Source organism: Trichosurus vulpecula, chromosome 5, assembly GCF_011100635.1.
Source record: "Trichosurus vulpecula isolate mTriVul1 chromosome 5, mTriVul1.pri, whole genome shotgun sequence".
NCBI classification, from domain to species: domain Eukaryota; kingdom Metazoa; phylum Chordata; class Mammalia; order Diprotodontia; family Phalangeridae; genus Trichosurus; species Trichosurus vulpecula.
Window position 1 is genome coordinate 24029971 of NC_050577.1, and position 18121 is coordinate 24048091.

Below are 18121 nucleotides of genomic sequence, written 5' to 3' on the forward strand. Positions count from 1 at the left end.
CAAAGAACTTATATTCTAATGGGGAGGGGCAAGGTGTCCAACATGTAAATACGAAATAATTTGTGGGGAGGGAGGCAGCATTAGTAACTAGGGGAATTAGGAAAGGTCTTACCTAAGAGGTTGGACCTGACCTGAATCTTGAAGGGAAGTAAGGATTCCCAGAGTTTGAGGGGTTCTTTAGCATAATGGAAAGACTAGGAGTCAGAGAATCTAGGTTCAAATGCTGACTTCACCACTTATTACCTTTGTGACTTTGGTCAAATCACTTTCTGGGCCTTGGTTTCCTCATTTATAAAATAAAAGAAGTCTAAAGTCTTTAAGGTTCCTCTCAGCTCTAAATCTTTGTTGCTCTGGTCCCCAAAGCCCTTGTAAATGTGAAAGCAAGCAAGATGATTGTTAGTTAAATATTTAATTAAAGTTTATTACAACTAGTATATGAGTTTTAAATAGGTCAAATTGATAATACAGTTTCATTTTTATATGTCGTAGTCATGTTTTATATGGTACGTTGTGGCTCTTCGTATGGTGCCTTTGTGTTTATTTTATGGTACTTTCACACGGGAGCAAGTATGGTGTGGTATGGGATTGGATGGTAGAAATTAGACTCAGTTATCTCTAAAGTCCTTTCTAGCTCTAAAATTCTTGAAGCATAATTTTGCTATCATAAAGAATTCCAGAAGTCAGATAACAAAATGTAACAATATATTGTTAAATTGGGGATCAAAACTTATTCTTGCTCAGACCCAGAATGTGTTCTTGGTCAAGGGTTTGACAAGAGATAAATTTTTGATATCCCCAATAACATCTGTGATTCATTTGCATCAAGCCTTTGGTCAGGAATGAAACCCTTATTTTTAGCATTGTTCCTATGAGAAAATGCAAACCACTTAACTATGTATTTCATAATATCATTTACAGGAATGCATTGTTGCATTAAGTGGACACCACCTGTGTAATATGTTTACAACAAATCAATGAATAAAAAAAGATTTTGCTATAAATTCTAAATAAAGTCAATTAACTAATAGCTGGAGTTTGAGATAGCCAACAGGGCAGTAAAACTCACTCTGAGTCCTCCTTCCTGCTGAATCTCTTGGTGACACTATCTCTGTAGTCACACTCACAGGCTGTAGCAAATGATTCTGCACTTCTGTGATTGGGTCAGAGGATGTATTTTATTTTATTGGGTACCAACTATAAGCCAGGCCCTACTGGAGGTGTCAGGGATACCCTCAAGAAGTTTACATTCTAACAGAGGAGAGCACACATTTACATACATAGTTAAAAACAAAGCCTGATATAAAGTATTAGTTATCAATATTTTGTATCACTATTTTACCAATACAAAGTACTTTAGTTATTGATATTTTGTATCACTATTTTATCAATACACAGTACCCTTAGAGGGATCAGGAAAGGCTTTATGTAAAAGTTGACATTTGAGCTGAAGGCAAAGGAGAGAAAGGAGCACATTCCAGGCATGGGGTGGGGGAAGAGGATGTTGAGGTGGGGGTGGGAGCAGGAATAGCCAATGCAAAGGCAGGAATACAGAGCTGGAATGTGTTAAGAAAGGCAAGTGGGCCAGTGTGGCTGAACCAGAGAGTATATAGAGGGAAGAAAAGCATAAGAAGGCTGGAACGATAGAAAGAGAGCAGGTTTCTGTTGGTTTGATCCTAAGGGTCATAATACTACTGGAATATGAGTAGTCAGACCTGCACTTTAGGCAGTGTGTGGAGAGTGAGGTTGAAGTAGGGAAAGACTTGATGCAGCAAGACCAGTTAGAAGGTGATTGTGATAGTTAACATGATGAGGACCTAAACCAAGGCAGTGGCTGTTTGAGTAGAAAGGAGTCAGATGGGTGAGAGAGGTGGTAGACATGTGGTAATTGGTTGGATGCATCAGATGAGGGAGGATGAGGCATCAAGAGTGGCCTTAGGGTAGTGAACCTGTATGAATGGAAGGACAGTGGTCCCTTTGACAGTAATAGAAAAGTTCAGAAGAGGGGTAGGTTTAGGGAGAAAGATAATGAGTTTGAGTTTGAGATGCACATGAGACATCCAATTTGAAAAGTCCACTGGGAAGAAAGAAAGTAAATCTGGACATAGGGATCTGAGAGTCATCAGCATGTAGACCACTGAGCCTATGGGAGGTGATAAGGTTGCCAAGAAAGATATAGACAGAGAAGAGGGCCCAGGACAGAGGCATAGAGGATGCCCATAGTTAGGGAGCATGACAGTGATGAAGATCCAACAAAGGACCCTAAGAAGCAGTGGTCAGACAGGTAGGAGGAGAACCAAGAGAAAGCAGAGCCAAGAAAACCCAGAGAGGGGAGAGTATGCAAGAGAAGATGGTAGTCAGTACTATCAGATTGTATAGATGGGTCCAAAAAGGGAAGAAGAGAAAAAGAGCGTTTTGATTTGACATTAGTGAATCGATCTAGTCCACCTTCCTTGTTATGACAGATGAGGAAACAGAGGCTTCCTGAGATACCCCTCTTGCTCAAGAGTTGGCCCGAGGGGTGGCCATTTCTAGACCACAAGAATTTTCCATTTATGACCAAGTCTTATGAAGCATCCAAACTGATAGGAAATGAATTTTGAGTACTGGCTATATTTTACTGACTTCAAAGTAATTGAGGTGGAGTGTTGGAAAGAGGACATGATCTTTTAATGACTTTGGTGATCCTGTGTTAGTTCCTCAATCGATACTTTCCTGTTATGTGCCACTGTAGAGGGGATGTCTTCTTTGGTCCTTTTAATAAAGTCTTACAAAAAGGTTTTGTTGATTTTTAAAGATATTATCATAATTTCCCCCAATATTGCTTCCTCTCACCCTCCCAGAAGCCTGTTCCAAATCACAAATAATAGTTCTAAAGCGAGAAAAAAGGAAAAGGAAGAGAAAGAAAACAGGCATAACTGATCAATACATGGAAAAAGTCTGAAATATGTACAAGGTACCACACTTGTGGACCTCCTGCCTCTGCAGAAGAGTGGGGTTAGAACAACAAGAATACTGAGTGGCATTTACATAGTGCTTTGAGGTTTATAAAGCTCTTTACAAACATTATCTTATTTTTTCCTCACAATAGCCTTGGTAGGGAGGTGCTTTTGTTATCTCATTTTGATAGATCAGGAAACGGAAGCAGCCAGAGGTTAAGTAATGATAATACTGATTTTCTTGCTGTTTCATCCCTTTTCATCATGTCTGACTCTTTGTAACCCCCTTTGGGGTTTCCTTGGCAAAGATAATGCTGTCGTTGGCCATTTTCCCTTCTCCAGCTCATTTTACAGTTGAGGAAACTGAGTTAAGTGACTTGCCCAGGGTCACATAGCTAATAAGTGTCTGAAGCTGGATTTGAACTCAGGTCTTCCTGACTCTAGGCAGGTATACGGAGGGTGAGTTGAAGTAGGGAAAGACTTGAGTCAGTGCTCTATCTACTGAACTACCTGGCCATTGTTGTGGCTGCTAATAATATTTATAGCCAGAATTTATATAGCGCCAACTTTTTTGGAGGCACTGCTTTAAAAATGGTATCTCATTTGATGCTCATATCAATGCTGAGAAGTAAGCACTGTTACTATTCCCACTTTACAGTCGAGGAAACTGAGGTTTAAGTGACTTATCCAGGGTCACACAGCTAGTAAATGTCTGAGGCTGGATTTGAACTGAGGCCTTCTTGACTCCAGGTCTGATACTCCAGCCATTGTGCCAGCTACCCTGCCTGTATAGACTGTTCTTTATACATTTGCGATGTTTACTTTTGATCTTTTTATCGTGGTTGTTATTTCCATTTTCACTCTTATAGTCATTGTTTATATTTTTTCCTGGCCTGCTTCCTTCACTCTCCATTATTTCATATAGATCTCTCACTGTTTCTTTGTATTCATCATTTCTTGCTGGACAATAGGCCATTGCATTCCTGTGCCACAATTTGTTCAGCTCTTTCCCAATTAATGGCATTGACTTTGTTTCCAATTCTTTGGTCCAGTGAAAAGGGCAACTAAAAATATTTTGGCATATTTAGGGATTTTCTTCTTATCAATGACCTTTTTGGTGTATAAACCTAAAGATAGAATCTCTGGTTTAAAGTGTGTGGAAGTTTCAATAGTCAGTGGCAATACTGGTAAAACAACATACCAAAATGTTTAGTATTCAGCCAAAGCATTCCTTAGGTAGAAATGGTGACCCTATGAACATATATTAACAAAATAGAAAAAGAGAAGATTAATTAACTGAATATGTATTTTTAAAATTAGAAAGCCAACAAATAGCAAACTTAAAATAAGCACAATTAAAATTATAAGAGAAATAAACCGAAAACTTGAAAAAAACTTACAGAAATGATTAATAAAATGGAAAAAACTGGTTCTCTGAGAACTGATGGTATCTGAATACAGAGAGAAGCATGCCATTTTACCCTTCTTTTCTTCTTTCCTCCCTCCCTTCCTTCCTTCCTTCCTTCCTTCCTTCCTTCCTTCCTTCCTTCCTTCCTTCCTTCCTTCCTTCCTTCTCCTCCTTCTCTCTCTCTCTCTCTCCTTCCCTCCCTCTCTCTCTCTTTTCTTCTTTCTTTCTGTTCTGAGAGGTTATGAGGAATAGAGAAAATGTCTAGACCTCCATCTTATTGGTCACATGGCCCGGACATCTCCTTAATGAAGTCTTAATTACTGACAAAATTAACTTCTGCCTAAAAAGGTCAATGGGCTAAGTTATTTGTATAGCATTTCTATAGCATGGATGACTTCTATTCAGGGAGCCATGTGTATCAGGGAACTGTGTGGCTATAGGAGAGGAGGGAACTACTGTGGCCCTGAAGATGGCAGTCAATGAAGGTAACAGTGAAACAGCAAGGACTTCCTGGACCGACTCAGGAGCTACAAGAATGGGAACTGGCAGTGTTGGAGCCATGGGCTAAGTGATAGTCCCAGCTGAGGAGTAGTAAAGGGCAGAGCCATCACATGGATGGGCAAATTTGGACATTGCCCTTTCCTGGTACTTTAAGCTATGTGGACTGTGCAGATCTAGGGGAAGGCATTGTTAAACTTTCTATCAATGTCATGGTCTTTTCCCTAGAAGGTGGTGGAGCTCAACCCCAGGGTAATACTTTTGGTACACAGTATTGAATATTTTTTTTCTGGGGATGGTGAGGCTCATCATAGGGTGGTAGATTGACTCTCCAACAACTCCAAACTATTTTGCCTTGTGAGATGGATACCATAGAATAGTACTATAAGTCAGGATTTCCATCTAAGGGATGGAAATGTGTAAGGGTACCTAAGGGAAATGTGGGTTTCCGGATGAATGAGCTTGACTTTCTGGTGACTCCATGTATACCTTACTTTTGTGATATACTCAACCCATAATAGTGCTATAAGTCTGGAGGACTGTATCAGTTCTCGGTGGAGGTGGATACCTATTGAAGAGTGAAGAACTATTCATGGGGTCAGGGGCAAGTCTCCTCTGCTTTTTAAAAAATTGGATTAGATAAAGCTTTTCCTGTATTTAATGATTTGTTAGCCTGAGTGCTTGCATGGGATCTGAGTGCCCTTTGTTTTTTCTTTAGGGACCTAGAATTCTAGTGCTCCTAGGTTAAAGCCTAGGTCAAGGGGAGGGCACGAACCACAGAGAGGCACCCTCCCACCCAAGATTGAATCTAGTTTGTGTAAACCTCAGGATTTGGATCACATGCACGTACCATGTCTGTTATGGTTTCAGTTCTGAGTCATAGGTTATGCAAGACAACTCTCTCAGTTCCTAGAAATACGTAAAAGAATAATTTTGTACACAGCTTTTATTTTCAGGCAAATTACTTTATGTTATCAGGCTGGACACCTTGCATTCCTCTCCTTGGAGGAATGGTATAACATAATGGGGGGAAATACGATTCAAAATATGAGTGCAGGAGTATCTCCTGGAGAGAGAGGGAGAGCTAGGCCTGAAGTGTCCTAAAACAACAAAGTGGTCTTTTAAAAAGAGCTATTTCTTCACAAAGTAAATTGCCTGAGAGACCAAAAGAAAAAAAACCTCAACTCAATAGCAAAAATTCTTCTTCATTTACATTTTGTATTTTGTTCCTTTTGGATTGAGGGGCTGATTCACCTTGCTTGAAGTCCAGGATCTGTTTCAACTACTTGGGGCTTAACAAAATAATCATTCAATGCTTAGAGCAACAGGCCTTTATTATTGGTGTATTATTTACTTTTGGTTGGGTGTTGGGGTGTGGGTGAGGTTAGTTTGTTAACTCACATAAGAGTCAAGGGAAGGATACAACCAAACTAGTTCTCTGACTCTTCCATATAAGGTCCAGGTAAAGGATACAGCAGGGAGGCTGTATGTGATGTGGGGGAAGGCCATGGGTTCTATGGAGAATGGGAGGGGAAGGTGGTAATCATACCAGTCACTGATGTCACATTGAGGATTGACCAGCAAGCCCCTGACTTTACGGGAGTAGGGCATGTAAGACTCTAGAAATTCCCCCAAAAGGCAGTGTAGGGTTGCCAAACAAGAAGAAGGGATGTTTTTAGAAAAGAAACAGTCTTCAGCAAGAGTCTGTAGGCCTCCTTCCCCTAAAAGAGAGAGTTTTGGTATTATTACATTTGGGTATATCCTAGCCAATGTCGATAGCATTTCATATAGTACATTAGAGAAATCCTTGTCTTGGGGAAAATCTAGGGAACAGTATGGCAGAAGAGAAGGGCCATTGACTAAGGAGCCAGAGGCCAGCTCTGCCTACCACCTGGAAGACATCAGCCAAGCCTCTCCTTATCTGTAAAATGATAGGCTCTTTCTATTCGATCTCTGAGGTCCCTTTTGCTTCTAAAAATATGACCCTAGGAACAATCAAACAAGCATTGATTAAGTGCCTATTATAATCCAGATGCTGTGTTGGGCCTTGGGTGTACAAAGACAAAAATGAAACTAGCAATGTGTTCTCCAGTGAATGGCAGAGAGAGTACCACCCATACAAAATAGGTGGCGAGGTTCCATTGGCAAATGCCCAGCAGTTATATTCTCGGGACTGAAATTCCCATGCTAACAGCATTCGGGTCAACAAACAACGATGAAGCATCTACAAGCTGTAGAGCAGGTGACATTTGAACTGTACTGTATGGGATGGGCAGGAACATAGTAGGTGAAGTGGTGAGGTGGAGCACATTCTAGGACCAGGACATTTCCTGAACAAAGGTAGAAAAAGTGGGAAAGCTCAGGTGATGAGTGGGGCGAAGGATAGAGAGTGGTTTAGCTTGATTAGACCACATTGGGGTATAATTTGAGATAATAATGGAAAGGTAGACTGGTGCCAGGGTAGTAGGTGGCACAGTGGATAGAGCAATAGGCTTAGAGTCAAAAAGACCTGAGTTCAAATCCAGCCTCAGTCACTTCCTCGCTGTGTGACCCTGGGCAAGTCACTTAACCCCGTTTGCCTCAGTTTTCTCATCTGTCAAATGAACTGGAGAAGGAAATGCCAAACTACTCTAGCATCTTTGCTAAGGAAGCCCCAGTGGGGTCATGGAGAGTTGGCCACGACCTAAATGACCGAACAACAACAGGGTGACACCGGGTCATGGAGGGTCTTTAGTGTTAGGTTAATGCATACAATAACAACAACATTCATGTAGTGCTTACCATGTGCCATGCTCTGTGCTGATCTCTGAACAGTTATTATCCTATTGGATCTCTACAACAACCCTGGGAGGTAGGTACTGTTATTATCTACATTTAATAGATGAAAAAACTGAGGCAAACAGGGTTCAATGACTTGCCCAGGGTCATACAGGTAGGAAGCATCTGAGGCCAAATTTGAACTCAGGTCTTCCTTATCCCAGGCCAGGAGCTCTGTGCACTGTGCCCACATTTAAACTGTACTTACTATATACTAGGGAACTAGTAGATTTTGTAAAAAAGGGATGATTCAGGACTATGCATAAGGAAGAAGTATTGTGGTACTGTGGAATGAGTATTCTCTTTAAAGTGAAGAGACCTGGGTTCAAATCCTCCTTCCATCACTTGCTACCAGTGTGACCTTGATCGAGTCGGTTTCCTCATCTGTATAATGGAAGGGAAGGACTAATTGAACTCTGGGGTCCTCTCCAGCTCTGAATCTATGACCCTAAGATTGCCATGGTGGAAATGTGAAGGTTGGATAGAATGAGGAAGAGAGTAAAAGCAAAAAACCTTCAGGGATACAATGATTGTAGTCAAGGTCAGGGCAAAAAGGGGTTTGTGATAAGGTTGGGGCAGTGGGGGAAGAGGGGAGAGGCGGCAGTTGGGGAAGAGGGGAGAGGCTGCAGAAGGGTAGGGGATGGGACCTGGTGACTCCTGATCAGTCAAGGGAGAGCACAAAGGCAAACACTGTCAAAAGGACATTTTCCACCATCAGAAACTAGGCATATGGTGGTGTGACTAACTAGAAATAACAAAGCTCTTTCCGCCATCTTGCAGCGCTGCCACCATGGTGCACATGAATGTCCTGGCAGATGCTCTCAAAAGCATCAACAATGCAGAAAAGCGAGGAAAACGCCAGGTTCTCATCAGGCCGTGCTCCAAAGTAACCGTCCGGTTCTTAACTGTGATGATGAAGCATGGTTATATTGGCGAATTTGAGATCATTGATGATCACAGAGCAGGGAAAATTGTTGTGAACCTCACGGGCAGATTAAACAAGTGTGGTGTAATCAGCCCCAGATTTGATGTTCAATTGAAAGATCTGGAAAAGTGGCAGAATAATCTCCTGCCATCCCGTCAGTTTGGGTTCATTGTGCTTACAACCTCAGCTGGCATCATGGACCATGAGGAAGCAAGACGAAAACACACAGGAGGAAAAATCCTGGGATTCTTTTTCTAAGGTTGTAAAACAAACATACCAATAAAATGCTCCAATGGAAAAAAAATAACTAGAAATAACAAAGACAGAAGGTGGAACAGGTTGGAGAAGAAAGCAGATGAGCTTGCTCTTGGAATCGCTCCTGCTTTGGGCCAGGTGTTGGGAAAGAGGCATCTGGGCATCTACAGCAAGGAGTCTGGTGATGGCCACTGTCTGGATTGTATAGGCTGCCCTTGAGAAGTGGGGTGCAGGCTGTTGGCCCCTGTGGAAGGTGGGGCCTGGGGATGGTAGTGAGAGGGGTGGTTGGGGAAGGAGTGAGGGTCCTGGGAAAGCCCCCTTGCTCAATGCTTTAGCCCCAACCTAATCCCATGCGTTTAGTTAAACTTTGGTTAATTGGTGGTGGATGAAGAACACCTGGGGCTATCCCAGGCCAAGAGTCAGGTGCTCCACCTCCAAGACTGCCTGGACCAAGCCAGCAGGACCAAGGAGGCGAGGAGTTATTTCTGTGCCTAGAAAGTTACTAGAAAGGAGGGAGCCTCCACGGAAATAGGGGGTTTCTGCAGGCAATTTCCTCCCTGTTCTGATTCCTTTGAGAATCATAGAAGGTTGTTTTGACTCTCTTCTCCATGATTCTTCATCCTTCCTCACTAGCATCCTGCTCCAGGTAAGTCAGTCTAGGCTCCTGCTCCGTCTTGCTACCACCTTTGGAATTCTGAGGGGAGCTAACTGCTCACCTTTCTCCAAAGTAGGTCTGATTATTAGGGAGGTTGAACAGTTTTTTGAATGATTATTAAGTTTGTGTTTTATCTCTTTCCTTTGACTAATTGTGGGTTAAGAGTTCTTCTTGGTTTCCTTGAAATCTCAGCATTTACAAATGGAAAACAGGCTGATTGTTCCCCTCCATCACCATAAGGAGGTCAAAGGAGCCCAGAAATTGTCTTACCCTACAAACACTCGACATTCTCTGGCAGAGAGAAGTGGCAACCACGGCAAATACAAACTTATTTATAAACCATTATAGGCAGATGAATAAGAGCCATAAATGTTTTAAAGCAAAGGAAGGGAGCAAAGTCTGGGCTACAGAAAGCTTTCAGTGAGACCCAAATGAGTCCCATCATCCTGGTAATCATAGCCATAATAGGAGATAGAGGTTATGTAGCACTTTAAATCATTCTGTTAATGCTTGCTGGGATTCTTTTTGCTCAATGTTCGTTTTTTTTGGGTATGCGTGTAGGAATAAATTACTTGTTCCATAACCAATTTATATTGTATATTAAGTACCTCATTTTGAGATATTAAAAATTTCTATGAGTGTGTCATAAGGGTCAATAAAATGAAACAATTCTTTCTGCATTTCTCTGCTGTAGTCTTGACCCTTGTGAGAACCATGGAAACTTCTCCTGTTTAACCCCGCTCAAGGGAACCATAGAATCCAGTGGTGTCTTCGCTACAGAGTAGGTTCAGGTTCTGGGTTTGAGTGTGGTGGGGAGGGAGGGGGAAGTAGGAGCTGCCACTTCAGTTCCCATGCTCCTTACACCAGGAAAAAAGGGAAAAATTCTCTAGAGAAGGAAGGGAATGATGCTAATCCCTTTGGACCCACTAACATCAGGGCTTCTAAGTCATGTGGGGACCCTTGATGAGCATGTAGAATGACTATTGGTTTATCCTATCAAGAAGTAATTTGGTCTAGGGCTCAAAATTTTTTTTTTTTAGAATGATACTGTCTATAATCCATGTTATTTATACCAAATTCCATTTTCTTTCAAATAACTTACTGTAACTATTTTGGTACCTCACAGTGTCAAGGGACCATGGTCGGTTCTACAAAGATGAAGAAGCCTTCAAATCCAGGCCAGGGCACAGGCTGCATGTCTATTGCCCAAAGATTAGCTTAGCAAAACTCAAGAGAGACTCATTTTTAGTGTAGTTACACACAACACATTTTCTTCCAGGCATAGAAATTATTGAATAATGATAAAGTAATATTAATAACAATAGTTATAATCTAGCATTCATCTAGTGCTTTAAGGTTTGCAAAGCATTGTGCATATATTATCTCATTGATCCTGCTGGCGATGTGGAGGAAACGGAAGCAGACAGAGTTTAAGTGACTTGCCCAGGGTCGCGCAAGTAGTAAATGTCTGAGGGAGGATTTGAACGCGGATCTTCCTGCTTCCAAATCCACACACAGAGGGATTTTTATTTGTCTTAGCAGAAGAAGTCCCCAAAAGGCCAAAATCACAGGTACTTAGAGTATTAGAGTAATTATAATGAAATATTCATTCATTTAACAACCAATTATTAGGAACCTGTTACGTGTTTCATGCTGTGCTTGCTGCTGGAGATACCAGGACAAAAATGAAATGGTGTCTTCTCTCCAGGAGCTTACACAGATAAGGAAGTATACAACAGACACAAAGTTTGGGGAGGGAGGAAAGGGATGAGCAGCTGGGGCCATCTGGGTAGTTCTTGTATAGGAGATGGCACTGAGGAATTGACCACTGGAGGAATAGAGCAATTCTAAGTGTTGGAGGTAAGGAAGGAATGCAATTCAGACAAGAACAGCCCTTGCAAAGGTGCAGAAGCTGGAAAAGTATTGTCCAAGAGAAACATAAAATGGGCCATTTTGTCTGGAATGTAGACTGTGTGATGGAAAGCAATGGGGAAAACGCCTGGAAAGGTGGGCAGGAGCTTTAAGGGGTTTTAAAACTGAGACAGAGGATCAGAGTCACCACTAGCTAATTGAATATCAGCAATTACAGAAAATCTTAGACTGGGAAAAGTTTTTGAGTCACAGTCAATTGTTAACCGAGTTGTTGACATTAAATTGTTGTGGTTCATACAAACCATGATACTTACTCATGTCAGCCATACTTCTAGGGGGTATAGAGACTTAGCCTATGGATATTATTTAAAAAATATTTTATTTTCAATGACCAAATTTTTACTTTCACTTCCTTTAACATCCCCTCCCTTAAAAAAAAAAAGAAAAGCAAAACCTACGTAACAAATTTTGGGTTTGATTTAAAAACAACAACTCTGCCAAATCAAAAAGGAGAGAAATTGTTCTCACTTTTCCTATGGGTTTGGGGAGCAGGAAGACATAACACAGAATCATTGCATGCATAGATAAGCCCACTCTGCCTGGATGCTTCTCATTCTCACTCTTTTTCCTTCACTCCTGCTTGGCTTCCTCCTCCTCCTCCTTCCTCCTCCTTCCCCTTTTCCTTTTCTTCCTCCTCCCTCACCCCATGCTCCTCCTCTTCCTCCTCCTCCTCTTCTCCCCCTCCACTTCCTCCTTGTCCTTCTCCTCTTCCTCTCCTTTGAGATCTCTCTTCCGTGGCAGTTGAGCAGCTGGCTGTTTGGGTGCTGTTCTGTGTTCAGCCGGTTACGAGCCTCTGGGTGTCACTCAAAGTGGTTTTTTTTTCCCTTGCATGATTTGCATATTGTGTGAGACAGAATACTGGTTGGGGCCAGAATGGAGCCTCAATGTGATACACCACGAGGCCATTTCCACATCCCATCAGGTGGCCCAGGGTAGCAATGTTCTGCAGCTTTGGTTATGGTAAATGCTATTCAATCTCATGGAACAGATGCCTTTGGCCCCTTTCCCTGCAGGAGGCAGTTTCTGTGCCAGACATTGTTGTTTGGGGTTTTGACCATTCTTGGTATAATTCAATGTAGGTGGGGAAGTCAATAATAGAGGGTGATTTACATTTTTTACAGACATATGTACCCATTATGTACTCCTCACTACTTATCTTCATTACTATGTGTCTGATTGTGTACTACTCCTGCCTGCCATATGAAGCTGGCAGTGATGTCATTGCAGAATTTCAGAGGAATTTGTCCCATGTCTTCTTCCTTCCATCCACTAAATGAAGAAATGCTCCTAGGCTCTAGCCTCTTCCCTCTCCTTTCCTTCCTTTCTACTTCCCCTGCTCTCTCCTCTTCCCTCCTTCTCTCTCTCTCCTCCTCTCTACCTTCTCCTTCTCCCTATTTTCTTCTCCTCTCCAGCTTCCTCTCCTTCTTTCTCTCTTTTTCTCTTCCTTTCTTTTCTTGCCTCCCTGCTTCTCCTCCTCCCCTCCCTTTTTTTACTTTTTCCTTTCCTCTACTTTTTTCCTCTTCCCTATCTCTTTCTCTCTCTTCCTCTCTTTTTCTCTTCTGCATCTTTGTTTCTCTTCCTCTCTCCATTTCTCCCTCTCTCTCCTCTTCCTCCTCTCTTCTTCCCTCATCTCTGTCCTCCCTCTCTCCTCTTTTTCTCTTGCTCTTTCTTCCTCTTTGCCTCCCTTTTCTCTTCTCTCTCTTCCTCCCTTCTTTTCATTTCTCTTTCCCTCTCCTATTTTTCCTCTCCCTTTTTCTTTTTCTTCCCCTCTTGCTTATCCTTTTCCTCTTTCCCCTTTCCTCTTCCCTCTCTCTCCTTTTCCCTTTCCCTTTCCCTTCCCTCTTTCTTCTCCTTCCTCCCTCCCTCTCTCTTCCTCATTCGTTTTCACAGCTTCAGCTCACTACCTCTTTGTAAAATCCACAAACCAATCCATATTTCCAGCCCTAATCCAACTGTAGGGGTCCAGGTTTTAAATCCCCAATTGTTTGCCAGACATTTCTACTTGAATGAATCTTCAGCACCCCAAGCTCTATGTGGGATTTGGAATCAGGAAATCCTTGCTCTGTTACTAAATACCTGTGTGACCTCAGGCAAGACATTTTCTCCCTCTCTGGGCCTCAGTTTCCTTGATAGCAAAATGAAGTGATTGGACTAAATAGTCACTAAGATCCACTCTAGCTAGAAATCTTTTGATCTACCAAGTTGAAAATGTTCCTTTACCTCACAAATTTTCCTCCCCTGCTGTGGTGAGGGCCAAATAAACCTCATATGGGTACAATGCTTGGCAAACTTTATAGCCTTGCATTAATGTTGGCTATTATCATTGTGGTGGCTGATCCTCTTCTTGGGCCCCATTGCTCCCTATCTCTTCTTACTTTTCTCTGTGTGTATGTCATATTCCTTATTTTCCTTTCCTTCTTGACCCAGTAAAGTACCCTCTTTAAAAGTAGAAACTATATTATTATTTTTTAAAAAAGTCTTTTATCCTTAGTACCCAACCTAGGATGTTGCATACATAGCAGTAAGTTAACAAATAAATATTTGTTGAATTGAGTTAAACTCTGCCCCGTACCTAAGTCAGCTTTCTCTCTATGACAGCCCCCTCTGGACCTCCCTATTTCTCTTGATGCTGCTGCCTTCCTCCCAGTTAAACAGCCTCAAGTCAGAGTCATCCTCAGATTCTTTTCTCTCAACCCTCAAAATCTGTTTTCACATGTGTCAAATCTGCCTCCCTAATAATTCTCACACCCATCTTTTCTCTTTCATTCCTTACTGTTGCCAACCTAGTGCAGGCAATCACTGTGAATGCTTAGCCTAGACTGTTGTAATAACCTGGCCTCCCTGCCTCTAGTCTTTCTATATTTGTCATCACTAGAAGAATCTTCTCAATTCCCATCTCTGATCACGTCATTTCCTACTCAGATGCCCTTTGGAAGCTGCCTGTTGCTTCAAGGCCTTCCCAGATCTGGCTCCACCCGTAGTGCTCGTGACTTTCTTTCATGTAATCTGCTAGCTTGCTAAACTGGACTACTCACTTTCCAATGAATTCTCCAGTCTTTTCCATTTAAATTTCCTGTAATTGTGCCTCACCCTGTGCCTGGAATGCTGTTGAAATCCAATCTCTTCTACAAGACCTAGTTCTAGTACTATCTCCTCCCACTTCTGCAAAATCAGAAACCCTGAACACTTACAAGTAATCTCTCTTTTCCTTCAGATTTACATGTCTAATATGTGTTTATCATAGTCTATTTTATATTATAGTATAGCACCATCTCCACATCTTAAGCCACTCCCCAAATTGGCCATTAATAGTCACAATTTGGAGTCCCTGGGGGTCAATGACCACTTTTATTCTCACGGCTATAGTGAGAGATAACCTTGAAGTGCTGGGCCTTTAGACTTTTGCTCTTGAGCCTCCACTGGTATGATCCCTGTCAATAATTAGCCAGCCGCCTATTAGTCAAGTAGAAAAAAGGATTTACCGAGAGTCATACAGAAAGAACAGTTGAAACAAAGCATTGGGCCCTGACTCTTAGCTGGGAACACATTCTTTTCTTATGATCATAAGATCCCTGGCTAAGGTGGACTCAAAGTTAAAGTACCAAGGTAGCAAGGCACAAGCATAGAGGACATTTGGCCTAAAGGGCCACCTTATAGCTCTTGAAGATTCCTTTTCTCCCTTTGGGGAGTCCTGCCCAAGTTCCCCTTAGAAGTAACTCTCTGCTGCATGGGCAGCCAGCTGGGCTCTGAGGGGCCATTCCTCTGTCCATTCCAATAGCTGCCTCTCCTCAAGAGCTCCTGCTCTCTGAAGGTGTCTTCTCTCACTAGCTCTTCTCTCCCCATTGCACTTGCTTCCACCATCTTCAGCCTCTACAGCTACTGGTGGCCACTGCTACCCAGTTAGCTCTGATGGGACTTTCGATAGGACCTTTGGATCTCCCAAAATCACAAGGTCTCTTGGGCATTTCTATCTTAGACATTCATTCACTTAAGATCAAGAAAGAATAAATACAAAGATGTGATATGTGTTTATAGTAACTATGGTCAGGTAAGAAGGAGACAAGGCTGCTGCCCTTCCCCTACCAGACTCTCAGGATGAGCTCAAAGTAGACCTGCCACACTCAAAGCCACAAAGGAACAATAACAGTGAAGGGGTGGGTTGCTTTTTTGGTGTACTCATTGAGTTCTGTCTTAGCAGCCCCTGAACCAGGAGTTCATCTAGTTTTGTGTTATTGCACAGTAGAGACAAACATGGCTAGAAACCAGCTCCCCAAAGGTCCACACGGTGGACTGAAACTGAAGGGAATATTTATACATGCTTATGGCCACCCCCTTGGCCAGGCTACCCCCATTACACTAGTGATAGTTATAATAGTATGCATCTTTTCCAGAGTCATAGCTACAGTGGCTATAGATATAGTATAGATATAATTATAGATAATTAGAATAGGGCACCTGGGGATTTGATCTTTTACTTCCAAATTTTCACATTTTGGCTACTAAAAATATTGGATCATTTGGATATGGGCTGCCAAAAACTTTCTCTTTAATCAAGTTTTTCTTTAAAGGTCCTAACAACAACAGAACTCCACTGCTAAACTAAGATAGAAGGGAATTATATTGAAAAAAATAGTTTTTCTTCACTTTTCTGGAATGAGCTATTTTGAGGTTATGCTAATTTGGAAGACAATACAGATAGGATGGCAAATTCTTTATGAAAGGACTCACTTCTCAGAAGGCATTATCAGCAAACCCTAGGCAGTATTATTGGGATGAAGAAGGTAGATTGGGGGCAGAGAATGCAGAAGTTTTCTGGGAGTCATGGTACCTATAGAGACCTGGGAGCTAGTTAGGCAAGGACAACATGTGGTCACCGAGCCAAGCCAAAAACTTGTGAGAGTAGCAAGAAAAGGCAGTGCCAAGTAGGGCACAGAGCTTTGGGAAACAAGGATTTGAGCCAGGCAGAGCCAGGCAAGAGAGTGATTCAGATTCCCCAGGAAAGGAAGCAGAAGGCAGATATAGATGCTACCTTCACCAGAGTCCCAAACTCCATTCCTACTACTAGCACTTCCTGGATTGATATTGTGAATTTAATTATGCAAGAATAGGGACTGGACTACTGAGAAGGGAGATTTACTCTTGTAAACTGAGGGTGGAACATGAGCTTTATTGGTGTTTTTTATGTGTTGTGTGTGTGTGTGTGTGTGTGTGTGTGTGTGTAAATGAATATGTGTACAGCCAGTGAGAGATTTTGTTTCCTTGACTACACATATTTGTTACAAGAAATTTATTTTCCTCTCCCCACAATGGAATGAGGCAGGGTAAGAGGGAGATAAAATACAATCTTGCTAATTGAAAAAAAAACCAATAGAGATACGTAAGGAAGGTATTATACATGGGAAATGTTGCTCAGTTTCAGACGAGGTCATAGTTTAATTTTATTTATCAGTTTTCTTTGGCAAAGATAGCAAAAAAGGAAATTGATAATCACTCCACTTGTAACTTTGGGCAAATCATTTCACATTTCTGGGTCACCATTTTCTCTGTAAAATGAAGGGATTGGCTAGATGGCCTTGAGGTCCCTTAAAAATCTAGATCTTTGATGACAATCAATCCACAAACATTTATTAAGTGCCAGGCCATCCTAGGAGCAGAAGGTACACATACAATCAATGAAACAATCCCCATTTCCAAGGAACTTCTGATGGGGAACAATGAGAACATATAGAAGTCTGTGAAGAATATATATATGAAGAGAACAAATGTACATATATATAATGTATTTCAATGCCAGGTAGTTTGGGAGAAGGGTGGACCAGGCAAGGCTTCATTCAGAATGTGGTGTTTGAACTGTACCTTAAGAGATGCTCCTTCAGTGGCTGATGGTTTTTTTGTAGGATTGGATGATCAGTAAGATGAAGCTAGAAGGCAAAAGTGGAGGTGTGGGGCAGGGGGTCTTGCTGGTGCCATGATGGGCTCTACTGGCCTTGGAACAACCAAAATAGAAGCAACTGAACTAGGAAATAATTGCTCCCACTCCCCAACCCTCATCCTCCCACCCATAGCAATGGGCATCCATTTCAATGAGATTCTGATAAAAACAGCAAGCTGGTAATCCTGCCAAGTTAGGTGAAATGGGACTCTGTCTGGTTAAAATGGGATTCTACTCTTTGAGGCCTTTGGAGAAGCGACTGCAAAGCAAATGTCCTGCTAGCACTGAGTGTAAGCTCTAGCTTGGATACCCCAATGAATATGGAATGGGAGCCAAGGAAAAAGCAGCCAAAAGATAACCTGACGGGGGGTTGAAAGAAATGTTAGTGCTTATGAATGAGGCTTTGTAGGGAATGCTAAAAAAAAGTTTTTCTCCCTCTCTTCATGTGTAGGCTTAACCAGCCTTGTGCACAACACATCAGTGTGTGCTCCACACTCAGAGTACAAAAGCCTCACTACATGGAATGGTTTTCTGCTCCCTAATTCCTGTCTGTCTGAATCATCCTGGGCCCTTTTCTTGCAACACTCACTACCTGTGTTGTTCCTTGGAAGAAGGGAAAAAAATCTTTGCCTGTAGCACTCCCAAAGGGAAGACTAGAGTGAAATTTCATGGCTAGCAGAACACAGAGAATAACCTGCTTTTAAATCAGATAACCCCATTAGAAGAAAGGTGGGAGAAAAAGCTACTGGCACTGAGCTATTAA

At 42.0% G+C, this 18121-nt stretch overlaps 1 protein-coding gene across 1 annotated transcript; it reads left to right on the forward strand.

Annotated features, from left to right (window-relative positions):
• Window positions 1-8449: 8449 nt before the first annotated feature.
• Window positions 8450-8888, forward strand: LOC118852226 (40S ribosomal protein S15a-like). Its single transcript, XM_036761907.1, has one exon. The coding sequence runs from the start codon at window positions 8450-8452 to the stop codon at window positions 8840-8842; it is 393 nt and encodes a 130-aa protein (XP_036617802.1). The 3' UTR covers window positions 8843-8888.
• Window positions 8889-18121: the final 9233 nt, after the last annotated feature.